Consider the following 23,481-nt stretch of genomic DNA (forward strand, 5'->3'; position numbering starts at 1 on the left):
GGAAAATTCCATGACCTTTGAGTATGCTTTTCTTCCTAAATTTACATTCACTTTATATCACCTTTAGTAGTCGTATCTGTATTTGAAGTTTATGAAAAAGAAACACATCATGATTAATCAAAAGTAAAACGCATTGCTATAGACATTACATTAGAATGATACTTTAAGATACCAACAAGCTCATTACCTTCACTTTATGTATTACAATCAAATGACTTATCTTTAAGCTAGAAAAGTCATGCAACCAAATATTTCGATGAGAAAAATAAGCAAAATCCAAAAGCAAAGATGGGAAAACAATGTAGAAATTCGTGCTCAATCCAAATAAATTGTATTGTTTCTAATCCGTAACATGGTCAATTTTTGAGTAATTTATGAGTTCATTCTTTAAAAACTCATCATTTAAAGCGTATTTGAAAGTTGAAACTACTCCAAGCGTGATGAGCAAATGTAATAGGATTTCTCAGCAAGGCATTCAAATGCGCCCGATCATCTATAAGCAAGAATAAAGGCTGATTTTTGGTTAATATTGAATTTGTGAAAGATACAACTAAATGTAGGAAAGTTTGGCCAGAATTAAGACCAAAATTGTTTAGGGTAAAAAATCAAGACCCAAAACGGCGACAAGATAACTTCTGCGAAAGACAAGTACATCAAGTTATCTCTTATCGAAAATAGAACATATTTTTTGTTGAAAAATATGCTCAAAATGAACATTTGTTGATATAAATATTTACTAATTGAAATGTAACAAATTACAAAAAAAATTGGGCTTAAATGAATTTTAATTTTGGTTGCCATTTTGCAAAAATGATTATGACCTCTCAAGTATGTGCTTTTCTTTACTAATTGTCATTATCACGCAATATCACTTAAGAGGTCTATTTATATTTGAAAAATATGAAAAACTTGCACATACCTAACGATAACTTAATGCATGCATTGTGCTCCCGGGAGCACAATGAGAACTGTGCTCCCCAAATACAAAATAGAACATTTACGAATACGAAAACGAACATTTTACTGTTGAAGTGGAACATTACCAGAATCCAAATACTAAAATGAACATTATTTATTGAAGTGGAACATTACTAGAATTCAGTTACTTAAACAGAACATAATTTTCTCCTAAATAAGTTTTTAACAAACATTCGTTGAAATAGAACATTTGTTTATTGAAAATAGAACAATTTTTACGGAAAATATAACATATTCTTTTGCTGAAAAATATGCTTAAAATGAAAATTTGTTGAAATAGAACATCTATACAAATATATTAAAAGATGTGCATAAACAAGAAACTGTGCCACGTGACGCTATCCCTAGGGAGTTTTAGTTCATGTTATCCATGTCAATAAAAAAATTTAGATATTGTGTAGTATAGGGTTTGATCTCGAAACCTCAAATACATATACTAAAGTCTTAACCACTAAACTAAGCTGTATTTAGTGTTATTATCATAAAGTATTATATTAATAAATGAAATTTTTTCTTACCCGGGGTATAGCCCGAACCTAATAACTAGTTACTTATCGAAAATAGAACAAATTTACTAGGTGCATGGTGTGCAACGTACCTCCTAGAAGCACAATAGAATTTTCAAGGGTAACTCGGTAAGAACTCATCCGCATGGACATTAATATGTTTCTTGTAAAAATACATACAAGGTTCTCACCTTTACTTCAGTTATTACTACCTACTGCAATGTTAAATTATGCTTTCTAGATTTATCTTTCAGCCACAAAAGTCAATCATAACTAATTATTTTGAAATAAAGATCCAAAAGCAAAGAAAGGCAAACAATATAGATATACAAATGCAAATTCAACCCAAATGGATTTTTGCTTTAAATAAATTTCATTACGTCTAATCCGTGTATAACATTATCAATCTTCGCATTCAACGATCTAAATTAGACTTTGCAGCCTCATTTACGCATTATACATTCCGGGATGGAACAGTAAGACCTTCCAGATTAACAGTGCAAACGTATCGCCTACAGGAGGAGCCATTATTGCGTCATTAAGGTCAATCTTTGCATTAAAGGATGCATCGACCAGAATCAAAATTGCAGCTTTCTGTCTAAGCTACAACAGAAAAGTCCCTAACTCTTGTCCATGCCTCATCAGACGTACCTTGCGATCCTCAACCCACTCTAACTGGTAGGATAGGTCAAGATTGTAAAGCAAAAGAGTTAAACTGTCCACATCACTCGGCTGTGCGTGCACCTACATTGAAATTAGAGAAGATACCATGTTTGAGATTGCACTTTAAGAATTCTATCATTTGAAGTGTGTGATGAGCAAATGTAAGGAAGCCCAGTGAAGCAATTAAATGTGCAATCATCTCCAAGCATGAATGAGGGCTAAAAAAGGTTAATACTTAATACTAAACCTGTGAAAGATACAGCTAAACGTAGGAAAGTTCGAGCAAAATTAAGCCACCAAGAGCTCTTTTAATTTCTTTACATAATATTTTAGGGTCAACAACAGGGACCAGAAATGACAATTAGAGCAAATTGCATGTCATATCTCTTGAGCTTCTTTAATGAGTAGTTTAGCGGAGCATACATAAACAAGAGAACTGTCATATATTAGTTGAGCAAAGAGCAATATCTGATGTTTACAGAACATGACCTACGGAAACAAGACACGGGACTGATAAAGTTAAGAAACTTCTGAAACTGCACATATCATGTTTGGCTCAGTTCACTACGAAGCACCCTATTACAGTTGTCCTTCACAGTTTGATTACAAAAAAACCCCTACTTTTATTCAGTATATAGCAACTTGACCCATGTACATTCACTTAGCAATGATGGCTTAACTCTGAATCTTAGGATAGATATGTAAATGGCTACCTATAAACTCCATACTAATGCCGAAGGCCGCAACACAGTACATTTGAAAATAATGTCAAGTTGAAAGAATACCTGTGATTTTGACTGTCTACCATGTCCTGCAATGTTTGCCATTATGCTTGCCCTGGAAGAATTAGGTGAGAAGCCTTCCCATGGCGGAGCAAATATGAGTTTAGTGCATTGGATGGGAATAAAGTTACGACTGAGCTTTTCCCACCATGCAGTTCCCAATGACCACCATCTAATTATTAAACCATTCTCCGAAAAAGCAACCAGGCCCTGTCAGTAATAACATGATTCAAAAGCACGTTGACAGTGATGCTAATGTGTTATAAAACAAAAGGAGCTACATTTGGCACAGATTACTACAGAAACACCTTCAATGGAGAAAAAGGCAGGCACCCATGACCCATCACACCCCGGAGAACAACATAAATAAAATTATGAACAGAAGCCTCTATGATCAATGAGATGAAGTGATATGAAGCTAGTCACATCTCATCAAGCCAGATAATTTCATGGAAAAAACCCATTCCAACCAAAAAACCATGCCCGACCTCAAAAATCACACAGAACTACCCTCAAGTCCTAATTTCTACTTGAATTGAAATCCTTTAATAGTTTCCATCTGCGAGATGTAAAATTAAGAGTTGAAACTCATCAATTATCTCATGTTCTTATAAGCCAATTTGCTCCTTTTTCATGTTCCCTTCAATCCAGGAAGGATGAAGACAATTATCACGAACAAGGATGTCGAAATGGCAGGGAAACTAAAAGTTGAGGCTATATATGAATTTTTAAGTCGAATCTAAAGGTTGGCTAACGGAAACTGTGAAATTGTGGTGATATGAATCGGACACTGGTAATCGAGTGTGGATTCATGTAGTGTCTTTGTTGTGATTTTCTGATCAAAAGGTCCCATCCCAGGAAGTTTGCTACTTATAATCTTAGCTTGACTTCAGCTTCCATAGCTTTTTAAGCATAACTCTAAAGCATAATCTTCACCTAGATTGACTTCGAGTTTCATAGCTTTATAGCCACAACTGTTAAGCATTTGTCCACATCTGTTTCTGCTGTATTTATTGCCTTCCACTCTGATCTTTTAGGTTCTTACCTATTCTTACTGTTAATTTAACACTGAACAAGTCTGTCGTCATAGACATAGGCCATAGTGATGCTAACGTTGTACGAAACAAAAAGAGGTACATTTGGCACAGATAACTACAGAAACACTATCAATGGAGAAAAAAGGCAGGTGCTCATGAGTCATGACTCAACCACACCCTGCAGAACAACATAAATAAAACAATATGCAGAGCCACTATGAGACAATGATACATGGGATGAAATGATAAAAAGCTAATTGCATCTCACCTCAGTAAGTCAGTAACCCAGAAGACTCCATAAAGAAAAAAAATCTTCCAACTGTTAGAACCCTTGTGATGCTTTTCTCAGCTTATCTATCTCTCATAGTAAGCGTCTTCCTAAGGTTGTTAAATAATCATAGCTTTGGCCTAGGTTTTCGACTTTTCGTAGACTTTGCCTATCTAAGTATGGCTTTTATAGACTTCACCTAAGTTGCTTTGAGCTTAGGAAGACTTTGCTTGGCTTTTTCCCAGACTTTCCCTTACTAGCTTTGCTTTCACAGACTTCAGGCTTAGGCCTAGAAATACTTTGCATGGCTTTCCTAAAAATTCCCCAACTAAACATTGCTTTCTCAAACTTTAGACATTTAATAAATGAGAAACCATGAATCCCAAAAGGATAGAGCATAACAATATGCATTAGGCATCAATCATCTAACATCTTACAAGTCTTACATAAAATAGATCCATAGTCCCTCCATTATCACCTAAACCCACTATTGGCCAAGCATCCTATTGCCTTGAAATGGTGCATTATGACCCCAGGATGAATCACTTAATTGTACTAGTAAGATGGCGTCCCTCTTATATCTCGATCGGGTGGAAGATAAATATCTAATTGTCACCTTTGTGAGGAAAACCAAAATGGGATAGTGTGATATAGAGATACTTTTGATCATTGAGAGATGCATTTGGTTTTCTCTCAAAATTCCTCAAGGGTATGGTCCTATGGAGGCTTTGCCAGGTGAGTAATAGCCTTTGAAGTAAGGTTAAAAAATATATTTGAGCCCAAAATCATCTCTGGTTCATACAGCTAAGAGCCTAAGACAGATTCAAAGCAAAACCTTAGAGGATGCTTGGGGATCCTAGTGGAGACTTACTAATAATACTTCTCTATTAGTGTTTAAAAAGCTTTTTGGCATGAATTTTACCCATTGAAAGGCGAAATACACCTTAGCCAAGTATCACATTTTCAATAAAAGATTCATCGAGCCTTTTCAGTTGGTATCATTTAGACGAAATATTCTCAAAACGTGTCATAGAATCTTAAAGGCTACCAAGATAATCTCCCATGATTCATTGTAGAGTTTCAACAGTCTCCAACACAAATCTCCCAAAGACTCATTATAGAATATTCAAGGCGTCTTAATAATCCCCCGACAATTCATTGTAGAATTTCAAGGTTGTTTACTCTTATGATGCCTATAGAGAATCTCCTTATGCCCTTGGAAATTGACCTTATCAAATGAAATATGTTCTTGAAGTCTGGGGACTAAGTCTTCTTCCCAATCATGAGGAAGTGTCAATAAAGAATTGTTTGAATGTCATACATAAATGATGTCGGCAAAGCAATATATGGTCATATGGATATAAGTATATAAGGAAGCTTTTGGTCATCGAGTGAGTATTGCGTAGTTCTGATCTCCCAGCATCCTCGATCACAGGAATGAGATATACTTCGCGTAATGGAGGCTGCTTTTCTCACGATGTCACCTTTGGTCCAACCGCATATAATGCACTTAGGAAACCAAGGGAAACCGCTTGAGAACCCATTAAACTTCCTCTAAATTGCTATAAAACTAGGCATTTAGAGAAGAGACGTAGAGGGGAAGATGATTTTCAGTTTGTAAATCTATTGAATCTCTATTGAATGGGACAAACAAGGGTGGTAATATCAAAATTAATCATGTGGCAGACATTACATACTTCCTCCGTTTCAAAGCAAATGTTATTATACATAGCTGTTTGATTGATCTCCATGTATATTTCAAAATATCAACTTATAAGTAATTTTAAAAACATATAATTACAGAAATTAGTGATCAAAGTTGTGCTTTTGCAAGTATCAAAGTCAAAGTGTTCAAGTATTTTGTATTGATGAAGTATGAAACAGATGGAAGCACTTCTTTCCAACAAATTCATTAGGACAACCAGGTACAGTAACTTAGCTAATGCGGTGAAACCAATGCTAAATAAAAAAGCAACTTATGGCAAGACAATGTGAATAAGCTGGACAATGAAGTTAGGCATGGGTCTGATCAAGCTTCTGAAACTGGTTGATAACTAAATTATATAAATGCTGTAGATCAAAACTTACCTCCATAGTTGTTGAATAACTTGACTAATATAACTAATCAAGAACCAATCAGAAGAAGAACTGTATTGTTGAAAATAGTGAGCCAGAAAAATTACCTCCCCATCTGGTGAAAAGGTCAATGACGAAATTGCAGAAATGACGCTTTCAGGAGCTCCAGAAAGCAATGTTGGAATTCCAGGGGGTCCACTAGCATCGAGAACCTTGATTTTTGTGACACTAAAGCAAATAGAGAAAATAGGTCATGTTCAACTGACATAAGCCCCACAAACAGAGATGGTATGGAGCCATATACTCTCAATCTCAGCTTAAATGTATTCATATAAACTATAGAGAGAGCCCCATATTACTTAGATACTAATTCAGCACACCAATCCATCTTACTGTCTCAAGGTCCAACATGCAATGTATTACTAAGATACTAAAGTGATTCTATCTTTATTTATTAGCACAGCAGTCATGTGCATCTACATGTTGATTGTCACCACAGTACTCGCAGCAGACAACATGCAAGTTGAAGAGTTGACTAATTACCTAATGGAAAAAGAGCAAGTGTAGACATCCTACTTGACTGAAGCAGTGAAGTATTGAATAAGGGCACTCGAAATAATGACTGGAAAGTGCATGCTGGATATGATATTGTCTTTCAGAGCTTGTAACAGCGGAAAATTATTTCGGATACAGTCACGTTTGTGGTTATGATCGCATTGTCATGGAAACAGCTTGTAACGGATGAATGGAATGGATCGCCGCTAACGCGGCATAATTCATTTTGGAAAAATTCACATTAACATTCTGTTTGGATAGAGAGAAAGGGAAGGATCCATAATCCCTTGTTTGGATAATATTTGGGAGGGCAGGAAAATGTCCTTGATCCTGTTGGAGGACTTGTAGCTAATGCCCCTCATGAATGTGTCCAACTCAATCACTCTTTTTATTTGGAAGATGCGACTTGTTTCATGGTTGTTTTATTGGAGCAGTCCACTGACCCCATTCACTCTGGAGTTGCTTACACTGTTTTCTTTCAGCTATAGAAGAGCCGGGTCTGACTCTGTTGGGTATGGTGTGGCGATGGTAAATGGAAGTCTTGGCATTGATGGGGTGTGTGTGTGGAGCTTCATGTGTTGGTGTGTTTGTGTTTGCAGTGTACTAGTGAGGCAACGATGCGAGGAGGCAATGACGAGCATCATAGGACAGCAGCCCTCAGGCTTACCCGCGTCCCGCAGCCTGGCATGTCTTTGAGACTTGGCTTGCTGCCATCCCGCAGGGTTTACCCCGCGCCTGCAGCTTGTTCCCTGCGCCCACAGCTCGTTCCCCGCGCCCACGGGATTGTGCGCCCAAGGAGTGGGCCTTGCCTGAGGCTTCTTTACATGTTTCAATTTGAAGACCTAGTTTGATTGGGTTTCTATTTGTTTCCCTAGTATATAAATATGTCTGAGGCTGTTATTGTTTTATGCCAAGACAAGTTGAAGAGAGGTTATTATTCTTAGATATAGAGAGACTAGAGAACCCTATAGAAAGGTTAGGGAGTTTAGAGAGATTAAGAAATTCTCCTTGTATGTTGTATCATCATCTCATATTCAAAGTTCTAGTGCAGTGTTCGTGGTTTTCTCCCCATTCAAGGGTTTTACGTTAAATCTTCTTGTATTCTTTATTGCTTTAATTTCTTCATTCTTGTTTATTATAATTCGATTGCTTGATTTGTTAGCACCTGCTATACGTATTCCTAACACCATCTTGATGCTATGCCAACTACTGTTCATTGGCAATTCAAGTGTGGGTCAAGTGGTCAACAATGATCCCTATGTTTGATGATTGAAAATGAGTGAAGCTAGCAGACTCCCAATCAATTCATCCAAGCTACTGATGGCAGAGCTATGTAAGATCAAGGTGTGATGTATAAGCATATAAGAGAAATCCTTACGATTTTGGAGGGAATTGATTTTGCTGAAGAAAGACAGAAATTGTTTCCTCCCAATTATTTTCTCTTTTTCCCCACCCATTGAGATTGTTATCCAAACAAGGGACCAGATCTTACGCCTTCCATTTACTCTAGTGTAAGAGTATTTTGTCTCACTCTCCCTGCCTATCTCCCCCCTTCTTTCCCACCCATTCCTTTCTCTCCATTTCTCTCTATCTAAACAAGTGGAAGGGATTTCTGACCTCAAAGTTGCATTTTTCTAGTTTGAAATATATTCCTTCAACATAATATGACCAATCCCATCATATGATTGGTTATAGACCTAATAAATGAATAATTACTTAAAAATTGAATGCCCATTCCCCCTCCTATTATTTATATAACGACTGACAAGAAACAGATGTAACAAGAAATAAACATTTTAAAATGACGAGGCACCTCTACTTAACGGACAACACTACAAGAGAGACGTGATTTTCAGCGTTATGTAATAATACTCCCTTCGTCCCATAATATAGTGCTTGTTTCCTTTATGCACGGTATTCAAGATAGGGGTGTAAGCCGACTACGAAAAGTCCAAAATCCAATCCGGTCCAATCCAAACTTATCGGATTGGACTGAAATTTTTTTGCACTTGACTTGGACTCAAATTTTCGAGTCCAAATATTTTCGGACTGGATTCGGACTCACCCCTTTGGAGTCCAATAAGTCCAGTCAAAAAGTATTATATATATAATATATATTTAATATTTTTATATATAATGTATATATATATAATAGTTATATATATAAATTAAAAGAATGTATGTGACTTAGTTTACGGAATGGATATAATGAGCTTAATTATTCAAATTAAATTATGAGAAAGCGTTGTGAATCATTGAATCTAAATCCAGGAAAAAAATATATAATAATCGGACTGGACTGGATTCGGACTCAAGAAAGAATTATCGGATGGGACTCGACTCAAAAAATATTTGGATCAGACTTGGACTCAATTTCTCGAGTCCAAAAAACATTGGACTGGATTTGGATTTGGCAAAGTCCAATAGAGTCCAATCCACTTACAACCCACCCCTAACTCAAAATATACCTTTGACCTTCAATTTCTTCATTTCGTATTAATAAAAAATATAAAACGTTGATATTATGAAAGTAGACATTGAGACGAACCTAACAAGATCCTACATGAGCATGTTTTTTGTAAACATTAATGAAAATATTAAGTCAAAGATTTAAAAGTTTGACCTCAAGAGAGAGAAACAAGCACTATATTATGGGACGGAGGGAGTAGCACTTTGCAAAACGACAAGTTCATACGTAACGGAACGACCGAGTTTCATTTCCATGCTTTAAACTAGCTTTTTCATGTGACTTCTCCCCAGATATCCCTTTGTAAGGAAAACTACCTTGAAAACCATGCCAAACAAATTTTTCTACAAAAGGACTGGAAGTTGCCTTTGGACTTCCATTGGCTATGATATCCTAGAAGCATTTTCTAGGTCTTAGACTCCCGGCTATCAGGTTAGGCCTTTACGCATTCCAGCACCTCCAGTCATTCTTTAATGATGTTCATGAAATATATGAGCTGCTTGATAAACGGTTTTAACTTCTTGCTTCATACAGATATATTCTGCATCAAATATTCTAAGGCCCTGCTCTATTTTCCTTTGATTTTAGGTCATAAGTATAGTCGAGGACAATAACATAACCCGTTAACCGCTGCAGCATACTATGTTCACTGTTACATGTGTTCCAAATACTTGAATTGCAATGATGAAGTGGAAAATGTTCAATTTGTCGATTCATGTTGGGATGGCAGCAAAATGTGAAGTAGAAGCCTCTATAAGCTTGGGCTCAAAGGAACAATCTTTGGCCACAGAGGCTCCTAACTATGACAACCCTTATCAGGGCTATTTACCTTTGAGAAACAGAAAAACCTTGTGGCACTGGGAGAAGCAAACGACAACCTATCTATGGCACTAGTCCCTTGTATTAACCTCAGCCAGATGGTATAGATTGGCTTCAGTAGAAAAAAGGTCAAAAAGTTCAATCCAGGGCAAATCGTATTTTCTGAGCTGTTGGTACATGGCAAGTGTTCATAAAGCAAGGAGTTTGGCAACTTCTTTTGGTTTCCAGAACTTAAATCAGAGGGAAAGCATTGATGAGTTTGGCTTTTCAGAAGAGATGTGCACGCCGTCATAACAAAACTTGTCTTCACGAGTGTTTCAGACAGGAAGTATTGGTCTCAGAAAATAACATTCATGCAGCAAGTGGACCCATGAAGTAGATCTCAAACTTCAGTTCACTTATCAATAGTACTTGGGATGATCTACAGTGTCCAATGAGATTGACAAGGATTTAATTTCACTATTGTTTAGGAACTGCTGGTCCTCCTTTCAAGAATATTCACAACAAGAAAATAAATAAAAGTTTGATGATCTGAGGTAAGCTCTCATACCTTTGCATGTCATAAACATGGATATTTGCATTGTTAACCTCCGCAATAGCATCTCCAACGGCCAACCGTGTCGAAGTATCATTCAGAGCAACCATTGGATAAACACGTACAACTTCTCTCAAAGTTGCCATTGAACTCTGGAGGCAAGTTTTGCGCATAACTGAATTGGCAGGATCCATTGTTTGTAAGATGAAGTTGACCACCTGCACATCTGTCCAAATGTCAGAGCCATGCAAAGTATAAGCAGATACAGAAAAAATAATCATCATCGTTATTTGTTTCTAATATAGAATTCTAAAAGTAAACTCATTAGCAGTGATATAATTACATCGATTTAACTTGTACTGAATTAATCATCCCGTTAGCTACTTTTAATGATCCTAAAAAAAAGCAATTTCAATGAAGTGCAGGTAAAAGTAGTTGCAAACCATGCATATTTCCAGCAGTAGCCTCAATATAAAAAGTAGTTAATATTTCTCCAACCCAGCTAACAGATTGTGTCCTCACTTCTGCGATCCTTCGAGGGAAAACAGAAACCATATCCTAGGTAAGGACGACGACCAATCGTTTTAATTGACAATTGACCATTGCACACACCTATTATTAAGCCAGATATGCAAATTGCATTAAAGCCTACAGTCACCTATTGAATCCAACAATTTTATAGACAAAAGAGTGACATCACAGACCTTATTTAGATACTGCGCTAAGTTTCTGGGGGATCCACGCATGAGCCTAATGAGAGTCATGAGGGAAACTAAATGAACTGGTGAGTCAGAGGCTGTTGACCAGATAAGACCTTCAACTACAGTCAGAAAGCCAGGTATATCTGCCAATGCTAGACTTGGAAGAAGAATGCTGACTAAAGTTTCCCGAAGTTTAGGAGGTACAGCTGCAGCCACAGATGATATACTGGCAGAAGCACCACTTACACACTCTATTTGGAAAAAGATGTCCCCAATGAGACCATGGATTTCAGAACCTATACATGCTTTCCATGTACTCTCCATGCCTTCAGCTAGGAGTTCAGCAGCTGTACAACTATATTTCTCGTTCATGGCCATGACTAGTTTAATCAGTGGATGCACAACCAACAGGGCAAGGCTGGCTTTCACGATACTTGGATACCAAACAGCTAGAGCAGCTGCAACAATAATATGAGATGTCATGGCGTCTTGGCTTGTTCCACCAACACAAGAGATCCAGTCCTGCAGTTCAAACGATTCCAGCCACTTCAGTATACCAGCTTCTCCCGCTCGAGAATCCCCTTGAATGTCTGGACGTTCTGTCATTTTTTCATATTCCAGTTCACTTCCACCCACTTGATCTACAGAGTCTACAAATTTTAAGTGTTCAACTGTTCTCAAGCAACACAAGGGTGGAGGAATAGCTCTTGAAGCAGCACAGTGAAACAAAGACCGGGCAGTCAAACGAACATGCTCATCTTCATCTTGCCAGAAGCTGACCAATAGCTGCAATTAAATGAACTACATATTTCAGGATCAATGAGAAACTTGCCAAGGAAATATGTATAACAAGAGCTACTTAAATAAACTTTTTACCCAGATGAGAATAAATGTTGACTAAGGAAGGTAACAATCAAAAGATTGATGTTCAAACCCTTGTTATCTACAATTACAATTAGCCAAGAGGCTTAAGACTTGCCAGGCAAAAGAAAAATACAAGCAACTCTGAAATCAAAGGCAGAACAGGAAAAATAGCTACTTGGATCCTCAAAGTTCTAGCACGAGAGAGACAGTGTAGAGAACTTTGTATATGATTAACAAGTTTCCGGCCTAACAGACTCGCTAACAGGAGATCTGCTTCAAATGACTTTGAAAAAGAGCAGCTCTAGCCTCTATAACTCTTTCCAAGAGAAAAATTATCTAAGGAACAAAAGAATTGCAAAAGAGGTAAGAGAAGAAAGGCAGAATTCAAACAAACCGTTGCACATAATGACATACATTAAAACCATTAAATAAAGAAACACGAGATCATATGCATGTATGTTCAATCAGGGATCTATCTGCAGGCCACACAAACCTGTAAGGAAGGAGGCTTCAGGTCAGGAACTTTCTCCGCGAAGTTACGCGTATAGAATGATGATAAAGCACTGAATCAAGGATACAGAAATTAGATAAGATGATAACAGGATAATGATAAGGCTGTAAAGAGGAACTAATAAGTGATTGTAACATTTGTAACCAATAAGTACTAAGTAATGCCCAATGACGCACATCCAACATGCAACAGAAATGCTATGTGGCCACATAGAACTGTTTCCAACTTCCATGAGGGAAAGGGCTAATTTTATCTTGCTGTTTCCTTCCCTTTTGTTTTCTGTTTCCTGTTCCTTTTTTTTTTCTAGAGAATTGGACTATGTGCAGTTTGAGTGATGTAATTGGTGAGAATTAGGAGAAAATTGGGGGTGAATCATTGATTTACTTAATAGTTTCAGCAGGAAGTAGAAGGCCCTTTAAAATATGTATAGGTTACTGCTTATGTTTAAGATAGAATGATACACAAAATTTTCACTTGAACCCGTTCTGTCTTGCATCTTAAGTAGATATTTTTCCTAAGTTCACTGTCACAGATCTTCCTCTTATTTTTCCAGTTCTACATTAGAAACAATAGGAAGTGAACATGAACTCTAGGTCATGCTCACTAGTGAAATGCAGGCTCTCCCCTCCCCCCTCCCTTTGGAAAGGTCATTCAGGTGTTCAGAAAATATATTCATATGTTTTAGACGCTGAACTCTCCAATAATAATACTTTCTAGTCCTTGTTTCCCTTTTTCTCCTTATTATCCTTGCATAAAATGCATGCATAAGTGGATGTTAACTTTACATTTCCACGGAGAATTGCGTTTGGAGATAAAGAAGAAAATGTAACATCTCCATTTAGAATTTGTTATTTTTCATGGAGAAGTGGGCTAAAATATAAGCATTTTCTCTTGGAGGTTTATAACATATTGCAAAACACCTTTTTATCTCTCCCACTAAAAAAGAAAAGGAAAAAAAAAACATTTCGGTTCTGCATGCAACAGGTCGCCTAAAAATGATGCAATTCATAACCACCTCTGAGGAAAGAAAATTTACATAATATATACTTCCCTCTGTTTTTTTTAGTTGCTACACTTCTTGTTTTCACGCTATCCAATGCATTACTTTGATCAATAATATTTATAATTATGCATAGTGAATAAATATAAAAATTTGATATTATGAAAATATGCATTAAAATGAATCAAACAAGACCCTAATTGACTATGTTATTTCTTATACATAAGGAACAACAAATTGAACAAGGTTAGTTGGTGAATAACAATTACTCCCTCAGTTTTTATAAAGTGTTACGCTTCCCTCTTCAGTCCGCTTTTTAAAATTGTTACACTTCTACTTTTTCCTTATATAGTAACCTATCACAACTTTTCACACTTTTCCACCTCATATACCCACCACCCATTTTAATAATCCACCCAAAACCTTCCCACCTTCCCTATATTTCTCTCTCCTACATTATTTTAATGCTTCTTTTACATTTCCCAAAACCAAACATTCTTTTATTGTACTTCTTCCTTGTTTTTTGCACAATTTCCTTGGTTCTCCCCCAAAGTGAAGTGTAACAATTTAAAAAAATGGAGCGAATACTATGCAAGCTTAGCATCTAAAAAAATACACAGGAAGTATATAAATATTAACAATTTTAGTGTGACTTGGCCTATTCACTGCGACATTTGTATCAATGAAACAAGAATATGCTTATGGAGTTTATACTCACACAACTGAGAATTGAGCTTGCTGTCAGAGTGTCAGACACATCATGCCGCAGTGAGCCTGAGCCACAAGTAAAGACAGGAGATAACAGAGGCTTAGAAGAGTGCAATTTTCTTAATTAAGTAGTACTACTATTCAGGCAACAACTGAGAGGAAATCTCTCTCTCCACTCTTCTCAACAACTTTAAGTTTAGAAGGCTGCGACTGGGTCCTATGTTAAAGTGGTATTTATATGTGTGATCCAAGAGGATTTTATAAATGAGTTGCATTAAACCAAGAAATTTTATCGGCTTTAGCCCCCTCATTCCTGATAGTATAAGTTTATTGATTTACATTCAGGTTATTCTTGAGTATATTTGTACTGCAAATCAGTAAGCCATGTCCCTACAGCCATGTCCAGTTATAAGTGTCACTAATTTTACCCTTGGCGAGTCTGACACTAGGATATCTATCTGTATCTGACCCCTATATACGAGTCTCGGTAGCATAGCATAGAATTAATACTATAATAAGAAACGTCATTTTCTCCATCTAAAATACCTATTGAATATTTTGGAATTTTCAGCTCAGCAAATCAACAGAGAAAATAACCAATAAAGTGCATAGACAAGTTGCCTCTACCCCATAAGCAGAAAAACTAGAACTGCATTACCTGCTGGCTCCTGAACAAGAGTGGGATAAGCTAACCAAGCTCTGAGCAAGGGACACCATAGTCAATGACCTCATTGCACAGAATTCTGATGATGATTTCCAAAGCTGACAAGTTAATTTTGGGGCTTAGGATGCTATATAAGAAGTAGAAAATCTTATATAAACAGAAACATCAAGTCACCTGAAGAGCAGAACTATAAGCAGGGAATGCTAATGTAATAGATCCTCCATCCCCTTCCAAACCAGGAGCTGACATCACGTTTTCATATCTTTTTACATTCATTTCTTTCATTAGTAAGTGATCCAAATCGAAATCAACACCCCACATATGCAAAAGCGACAAGCTAAATTGCAGTAAGCACGATCTCAAAGCATCAGCGCACTGGTTATCTTGCAACATAACCAGAGATTTTCCTTGCTCGGAAGAATCACGGTATGCAGTCCGTTGCTGGGAACTAATTAATGTCTGCGATCCATATAAGGGAGCATTCCAGTGTTTCCCTTCAATATCCCTACAAACATCAGGCGATAACAGAGCCGAAAGGTCAAAACCTAGGATCGCAATTCCAGGAATTGGGCAAGAGCATCTTATTGGAAGCTTGTCATTGATTCTTTTACTAGATTTTAAATATCTGGCACTACTACTATTGAGTGAAGACATGCTGCGTTCTATTACTTCACTGGATGAGATAGACACATTATTTTCCAGATCAGATGACGATGACAAAGAGCTTCCATCTTCTGCCAATGAAAGAATTAATGAAGATCTTGAGGTATTATAATTGGTTGAATGCCCAGAGATGTTACCGATGCCCATACCTTTGCAAAAATTGTTAAACATTGAGTGAGCTGCTGCATTGCGCAGGACTCGTTCTCTAGAACCAGCCTTTATGTCCCAAATGTATAAGGCATCCTTTGTACCTGATGCCACCGACTCATTTTGAGAAAGGCAAGCCAAATAACCTCTCACACCATCCCAAACAACTTGTAGAGGATAGCTAGGATGTCCCGGAAACATTCTTTCGACCCGCAAAGTCTCAAGAGACACAAGGGCAACACAAGATTCCTCACCCACAGAGAGAAAACAATTATTCCATGGATGATAACTTTGCATCGGCGATAAGATTATTTGGCGCACAGGGGCGACATGATGGTGCATCACCATTATTACATTGCAAGTCTCAAGATCCCATACACGAAGTGTGCAATCCATGCTTCCCGACAATAGAAATTTGCTGCATGCCCGCTCAGTGGAAGTACCTACCATCTGATGTGCAGCCAAACACAAGACTGCCCCAGTGTGCCCCAGAAAGTGTTTTTTGGATCCTTGAGACTCCAGCTCAGGATGTAGATCTACACCATCAGAATCTACTTTATGCCCCAAGAAGTTGAACAGGACCAGCTCTATTTGACCGCTATGATAACCATATACAATAGCATAAGGAGTTCGAGCATCCAGAGATATAACCATTGTCGAGGAGACAATACTTTCCTCTTGGACTGCAGTACACTTGAAATTATCTTTATAAAAAGTCCCAGCGACTCGCTCGTCTAGAGCAGGTTCTCCGTTGGAAGTATGCTCTGAGGCCTCAAAGTTCCCAACTGACCTATCAACCCAATCGACAAGAAAGTCCCCTTCTCCCCATAACCTGCAGAATTTGCCAATGTTCCCATGGTCATCAAGCGTCTGATGCACTGACCAGATAGTAACATGAGGTCTCCACAATGGAGGATCCTCATTTTGAAAGCAATCTGATTCAACTCGAAGAAAGTATTCTCTCAACTGAACAAACTTTGTCGACAATATGACATCCATGGGACAAGCAATGGCAGGTACCTCATTAACAACCTCATACTTGAAAGTGTCATCCACAAATGATAATTCATATATGGTTGCTGATCCTCTATCATCCCACAAAGAAAATCTTAATCCTATGATAATATGACTTTTCTCAGACTCAGAAATACAAGTATTGTCAGGAGAGATGAACACGCCCCCACTGACACATGACAGAGTGCAATTGGCTCCATTCATATGGTTATTATCTTCAAGAGAAATGACTCCGATTACAGCAGCAGTAGCAACTAGAAGAAAGATGCACCTGGTTTTATACACTAATCCTAACAAAGGCCCACAAGTGGCAACACATATGACCACCCCTCCTTCAAAAGTCCCATTACTCGGTGTAGCTGTATTCACAAGAGAGGATATGTGATGCAGCTTACCCTCCTTGTCCAGATTAGAATCTTTAACCAATGGAATACACTGACTTTTACCAAATGAATCAATTATAAGGGCCGAATGCTTCTGGTTGTCATCAAAAGACTCGACTAGGGCCATGAACTTTAATGGGCCAATTGACAATTGCCCATGAAAAACCGTTTGCACGATATTGAGGGAATAGGAATCAACAATAATGATAGTACACTTGGGTGCTTTTCTGTTCAAAGATTCCTCGTCACCAGTGACCTCATTCCCTTCAGTTGAATCCACATAATCAGGATCGGTCGCATATGTACTATCGATGAAACATGAAGCCACGCAAATATATCTTTTATTTGATGGCAATGCCTGAACAATCAACGGGTTCCCTACCCAAGAAGGCAATTTTCTTCGGCGCCTACAATGTCCACTTGCTCGACTCCAAACACACAATACACCATCACCGCACACACTTACTAATGCAGCCTGATCACCTCGCAGACTGTTGAACCCCACACCTCTATTTTGATCGACTTTTTCATCTAGTGAAGCCAAAAGAGGATAAGAAATACAAAGATCAGCTATTGGTGCAACATGGCCACATAACATAGCAACAGGATTAATCTTCTGCAATAAGACAAGTTACAGAAACTAGTTACAATCAAAATATGCTATATTAGTAAGCCCAAATGATACTTCCATGAATAGTAAGCATTGAATTGTATCAAGGGAAGAATAGAAAATCTCAATTCATGTAGTAGTGTACTAGAGTGGTTTCATGATTTATGTAAAAAGAGCAGTAGTTGGTCATGCCTACAGTGTAGAATATAAGCCAAGTGTGGCCTTGAAACTGAGGTAGATTTGATTAAAAAAAAAAACATTTTCTATTTCCTATGATATGAAATATATTTCACTGTCTGCAGTTGCTCTTTTGCTCTAATGATCCATTGCATTTCATCAATCCCACTGAACTCAATATTGTATCAGAGCCACAAAATGCAAAGTTGGATTGAGTAAATAAGAGTGACATTGCAAGCCTTATCTTTCTTTTCTTCATTCCACTCTTTCCTTACCCATATTTCTAGATCTTTTCTTTTCTTCAATATATGATTATACACTTCAGTATAAAGCATGTGGGAAGACCCAGAGTCCAGAACCCATGAAAATCCTGCATATAGACACAAACCTAAATGCATCACTTAACAACTGCCAAAATCTAGGCAATATTGATAAATAAGTATTTTCTATGTTAGTAAGGGTTTATCTGATAGAAAGAAACATGTACAGCTTGTGGAGTTAGGTTCCATAGTGGTGAAATTTGTTGAACAGTTGTGGGTTATCCTAAATGGCATACTAAACATAAAAACACAGTAAGCACGAGTGAAACCTAGTGAAAATGACACAAGACAAAATGGAACAGTAACAGAACTAGTGGATCTAGGATGCCAGGATTGCTCATACGAATGAAAGTGGAAATGTTATGTTTATATCCCAGCTTGAACAACTAATGAAATTGCTTTTGAGCTTAGTAATGTCAGTCTAGAGAGGATATGAGACCTGATAAAGATATAGACTTGTCAGTTCTCCAACATGGTGTCATCGCCTCAGAGTATTAGTGAAGTAATGGATCACCGACTTTAGGGCCTCTAACCATACAACAACCTTATTACTCAATCTATCCACATCAGTTCCTGCTAAGAGCCATCTAAAATCAACTTGCCAACTGGCAAAACCACCGCCATATCTTTTATTGACATTGTCCACTTGCACAAAATTCTTGCCCTTGGTAAAGTTTTTCACGCTTTAAACTCTAAGCATAGCCTATTTTCTGTCCACAAACTTGTTCAAGATAACAAGTGTGAGCTACTCTTCTATCCAAACTCTTGTGTGAAACTGAACTCAACTACCAATGCTGTCAAGGGCATAGCCAGAGCAAAAGCCAGAGAAGGGTTATACTACAATTAGTACTCCTGTTCACCACTATGTGAATTCATCCAGAAATCTACCTTACATTGCTTGCCAGTAGGCCTAATTAATGGACAGGGTAGCCCATTGGGCATAAGGGTAGGGCTAACTTGAGAAGGATTTATTGGGCAGGACCTGCAATGGACAGCACCAAGGCCAAAGTTGCAGGCCAACTATTTTCTAGAACAGAAAAAATAAGGTAGAGACAAATTCTTGAATGGTTTGGTACTTACATGTGCCCACATCTCTCTTTCTCCTATCTCCTTGTTCCTATTGGTCCACCCATTATCACCCGCTATTGACCCTCAAAGCTTGACCTAATTTGGCCCATTAACAAGGTGACCCACTATCAGTCCAACTTGTATTAAGCCACACCAACCCGTCCAATAACCATGGTTAGTTTTAAGCATGTGTAGCAACCAACATGCCTGAGCAGCAAGAAGCTTATCACCCAACAACATTGTAACCACCACCTGCCACTCTGCTATTACAGAAGCTTCGATATGACAACATCAACTTAGTTTCCGTGGGGCATAAGGGTTGAAACATATTCCTTGATTTAAACCTATTTGCAACAACATAATTGAGTATGTTTTACATTCCCTATGCTGAAATTTACAGGAGCTACCTTTTCCTATCTATTTGCTTTAAGGTCATTTGAAGTGATTTACATTGACATATGACGAACATATCACGGATAAACACACCTCACAATAGTTGATGACCACACAAGAGCTACATGGGTGAATTTACTATATAACAAATCTCAATACTCGGGAAGTTATTTAATTTTGTTCTAACTCACTTCAACAAGTAGACCAGACAATGCCCTTGAGTTTGATGTAAAAATTCTTTGATAGACATGGCAATTTACATAAGCTTTAGGCGCCAAAAATCCACAACAAATCCAAGGGTGGAGAGGAAGCACGAGCATGTAATGGATATGGCAACAGCCTAAAATTTCATACTGGAATTTCACTTTCATACTATGTAGATTGTGAAATGACTCTAGTGCATTTGATAAATAAACTCCCTACTCCAGATCTCCGATTCTACAGAACTGCACTTGAGACTAGCTTCCGCCGCCTATTATCATCTCGAGATTTTTGGTTGCTTGGCCTTGACATACAACCCTGAACTTCAAATTGATCATTTTTTCCTAGAGAAGTCATATGTGCTCTTAAACATTATCTTCCTACACAAAAGGGCTACATACCTTTTTATGTTCCTATCATAAAACCATTTTGTCAAAAGATATGAGATTTCATGAAACCATGTTTCCTTTCAACTTCAAGCCATCTCAACCTTGAAACTCATACCAAAGCTGACATTCTTCCTGTTCCTACTCCATCCAAAAGCCTCCTAAGGAAGCTTGCCTATCTCCAATGACCACACCAGTCGTAGCATACATTGCTCAAACCCTCACTTAAATCATGCATCAGCCAACTAATGTCCACGCGATGCTTATGAATTTGGCTGCTACATCATTTCAAGGATTCTATGTTGTAGCTCGTTCCACTGCAGAAGTAGAATACATAGCACTAACACTTTAACACAAGTGAACTAATTTGGCTGCTACATCATTTCAAGGATTCTAGGTAATTCACAACTTGGAATTATCCAACAGATTAGCAATCCGAACAAATACAACCTCATTTTCAACCAAAATAAGTTCATTAAAACAAAACAAAAAAATTGAAGTGAATAAGTGTAGCATTCAATTAACTTGATCATTTCATCAGACACAAGAAAGACTTCAAAATGTAAGAGAGTAAGAGAGAGAAGCTCTCACGGGAGAAGAGAGATTGGTGGAGAGATGCCACCAGACGATTGAGCCATCGGAGGCACCGGTATAAAGAGACGGAGGTTCATCGATAACAGCGACGGCTGTAATACGATGAGATGGTGGAGTTTCCGACCAAATTCCGACGATCGATCTACACTTCATCGCCATCTTCCCGTAATCACTAGCTATATCTCATCGACTCCGGAGTCGTGAATGAGTTTGATGAAATAGAGTTATACGAGCTGACTGTCAATTTGGGGTGTAATTCGTGTAATGTTTGAATTTTGTTTGTTGTTGAAGTGGTTGCAGACTTGCAGGTTTGGGACTTGGGTGATCGACTGCTTGGTGTGGGCGGGGTCTTTGTTTTTGGTTTAATTGAGCGACTATGTTCAGTTCACTTTATTTTTGCTTATTTTAGATCTAATCAGATCAGAAAAAAATAAGTTTAGATCAAATCAGTTCAGATCAGATCATGCTTATATTTAAAAATTATTATTATTATTAAATATCTTTCATTACATATTAGTAAAAATTATAATAATTGAATATTAATAAAGTACTCATTGAGACGAATCAAACAAGACCCACATGATTACATTTTTTCTTATATATTGAGAAAAATATAAAAGATAAGATCTTGTAAATCAGATCAGTTCAGATCAGATCAGAAAAAATAAGTTCAGATCAGAAAATTTCAGGTGAACTAAACATAGCCTAAGTGTTGTGGATGGTGACGTATATCAGGTTTTGGATACTGTTCTCGATTAATTTTTAATACTTTACTAAATAAGTTAGATGGCATTTACAAGATTTTTATGTTCTTTAGACAAAGGTCAAGTTGAGGAGTAGCTAAACGGACCGGTCTAGTCGGGGCATGGGTTGTGGTTATTTTGATTATGTTGTTCAAGGTATTTTTGGATAGATAATTTGAGTTTTGATTGAGCAATACTTGCTTAAAATCCAAATATGTTCAGGTGGATTATATGGATTATTTGTTATCATGTATTGTGAAGTTGCAGTAGATCTGAAATCTAAACATGTTGTTTATGGTTCACTTTTGTTAACTTTTCTCTAAATACTATTGAAGATTACCAACTAAAACTCTATGCAACGAAAAGACTTTTTTTGTGATAATATTTTTATATCCTCGTAGTATAGTAGTTCCAAACTTTAGATATTTTGGGTATGTTTCACTTGGAAAAGCTTTTTTGTAGTTTGTTTATGACTTATGGTAATCTCTTTATAAAGTACTCCCTCTATTACTTTTTAATCTACGTATTTGTTACTTTGAAACTATTTACACATACTTGACCTTGTTTGTGGCGTTACATAAGAGAAAATCTAGTCACTTGGATCTTGTTAGATTCGACTCAACATAAAGTTTCCAAACATATTATTTTTGATAATTATTACTTATTCTTGATTAAAGATGTGATGGTCAATGTTTTTACGTTGACCAACGTAAAAGTCAAATTTTGTAAATTAAATAGAAATAGAGATAGTACAATGCTAATAACTTCTCAAGATCCATGTTAAAGGAATTTTAAGGATGGCACGAGACTCCTTGTTCTCTCTTCTACGTTATGCGGTCTCATTGCGGGTAAAGGTTGAGAAACATGAATGTCACACTCATGAATAACAAAAGCTTTTCATAGTTGAAGAGATTTTAATGATATACTTTGAGATAAGTATCTCAATTGAGAGATCATAGAAAATCACCAAAAATTCCTTTGTTGGGAAGAAACCGTAATACTCCATATTACTGAAGTTTATATGCATACAAGAATTTTAAGTGAAAGTTTAAAGAAAGTTTTGGAGATCTATAATACTTTTTAAGAATAGCTTTATTAGTCCAATATTTTTCTATTTTACTAGGGATTTTAGCTTGTTAAAGAGTAGGAGGAAAAAAATTAGATTGTAAAATTTTATTAGTCTAATGAAAAAAAGAAGCACTTATACATATGCGGTTCTTGTTCGCCAATTATTAGAGGGAAATTATTTAATTCTAATTCTAGCTTCCTTTTGTTTCAGGTAAGTTATGTGTTCTTTCTCTATTTCATAATTCATCCTTATCTTTTTCAATTTTTCCATATACAATTTCTTTAATGGTTGCCTTGTCATGAGATTTTTGAATTTGATTTTAGTATTAAATTTACCATGTATTTGAGCAAAATATAGAATGTTACAGAAATTAGTAGGTAAACTTTCATTTTCCTCTATTCTGTCTAATGCTTCATTGCAATTGATGAATGATGGTGGTCTTATTGGATGTCAACTAGGTTAGTTGGTTAAAGATTTGGGAGGTAGAGCCCAAAATCTGAGATCAAATATTGTCTACATCAAGCTAGTAGCTAGTTACCATTTATTTCTGAGAAAAAATCATTCCCATTTTCGATTACA

General features: G+C 37.0%; 1 protein-coding gene across 2 annotated transcripts; it reads right to left on the bottom strand.

Moving 5' to 3' along the window:
* Positions 1 to 1,811: 1,811 nt before the first annotated feature.
* Positions 1,812 to 21,429, bottom strand: LOC104892234 (uncharacterized). 2 transcript variants are annotated; one of them, XM_010678102.4, is made up of 9 exons: positions 21,088 to 21,426; positions 15,309 to 17,957; positions 15,129 to 15,232; positions 12,745 to 12,814; positions 11,391 to 12,173; positions 10,702 to 10,904; positions 6,418 to 6,538; positions 2,933 to 3,139; positions 1,812 to 2,228 (listed from the first exon to the last, which is right to left on the bottom strand). In XM_010678102.4, the coding sequence occupies exons 1-9, from the start codon at positions 21,247 to 21,249 to the stop codon at positions 2,088 to 2,090; spliced, it is 4,440 nt and encodes a 1,479-aa protein (XP_010676404.2). In that variant the 5' UTR covers positions 21,250 to 21,426; the 3' UTR covers positions 1,812 to 2,087. The 2 variants fall into 2 exon arrangements, with proteins under 2 accessions (XP_010676404.2, XP_010676405.2); XM_010678103.4 differs by lacking the exons at positions 1,812 to 2,228; positions 2,933 to 3,139; positions 6,418 to 6,538 and having other exon boundaries at positions 10,703 to 10,912; positions 21,088 to 21,429.
* Positions 21,430 to 23,481: the final 2,052 nt, after the last annotated feature.

This window comes from Beta vulgaris, chromosome 5 (genome assembly GCF_026745355.1).
Source record: "Beta vulgaris subsp. vulgaris cultivar EL10 chromosome 5, EL10.2, whole genome shotgun sequence".
In the NCBI taxonomy this organism is placed as follows: domain Eukaryota; kingdom Viridiplantae; phylum Streptophyta; class Magnoliopsida; order Caryophyllales; family Amaranthaceae; genus Beta; species Beta vulgaris.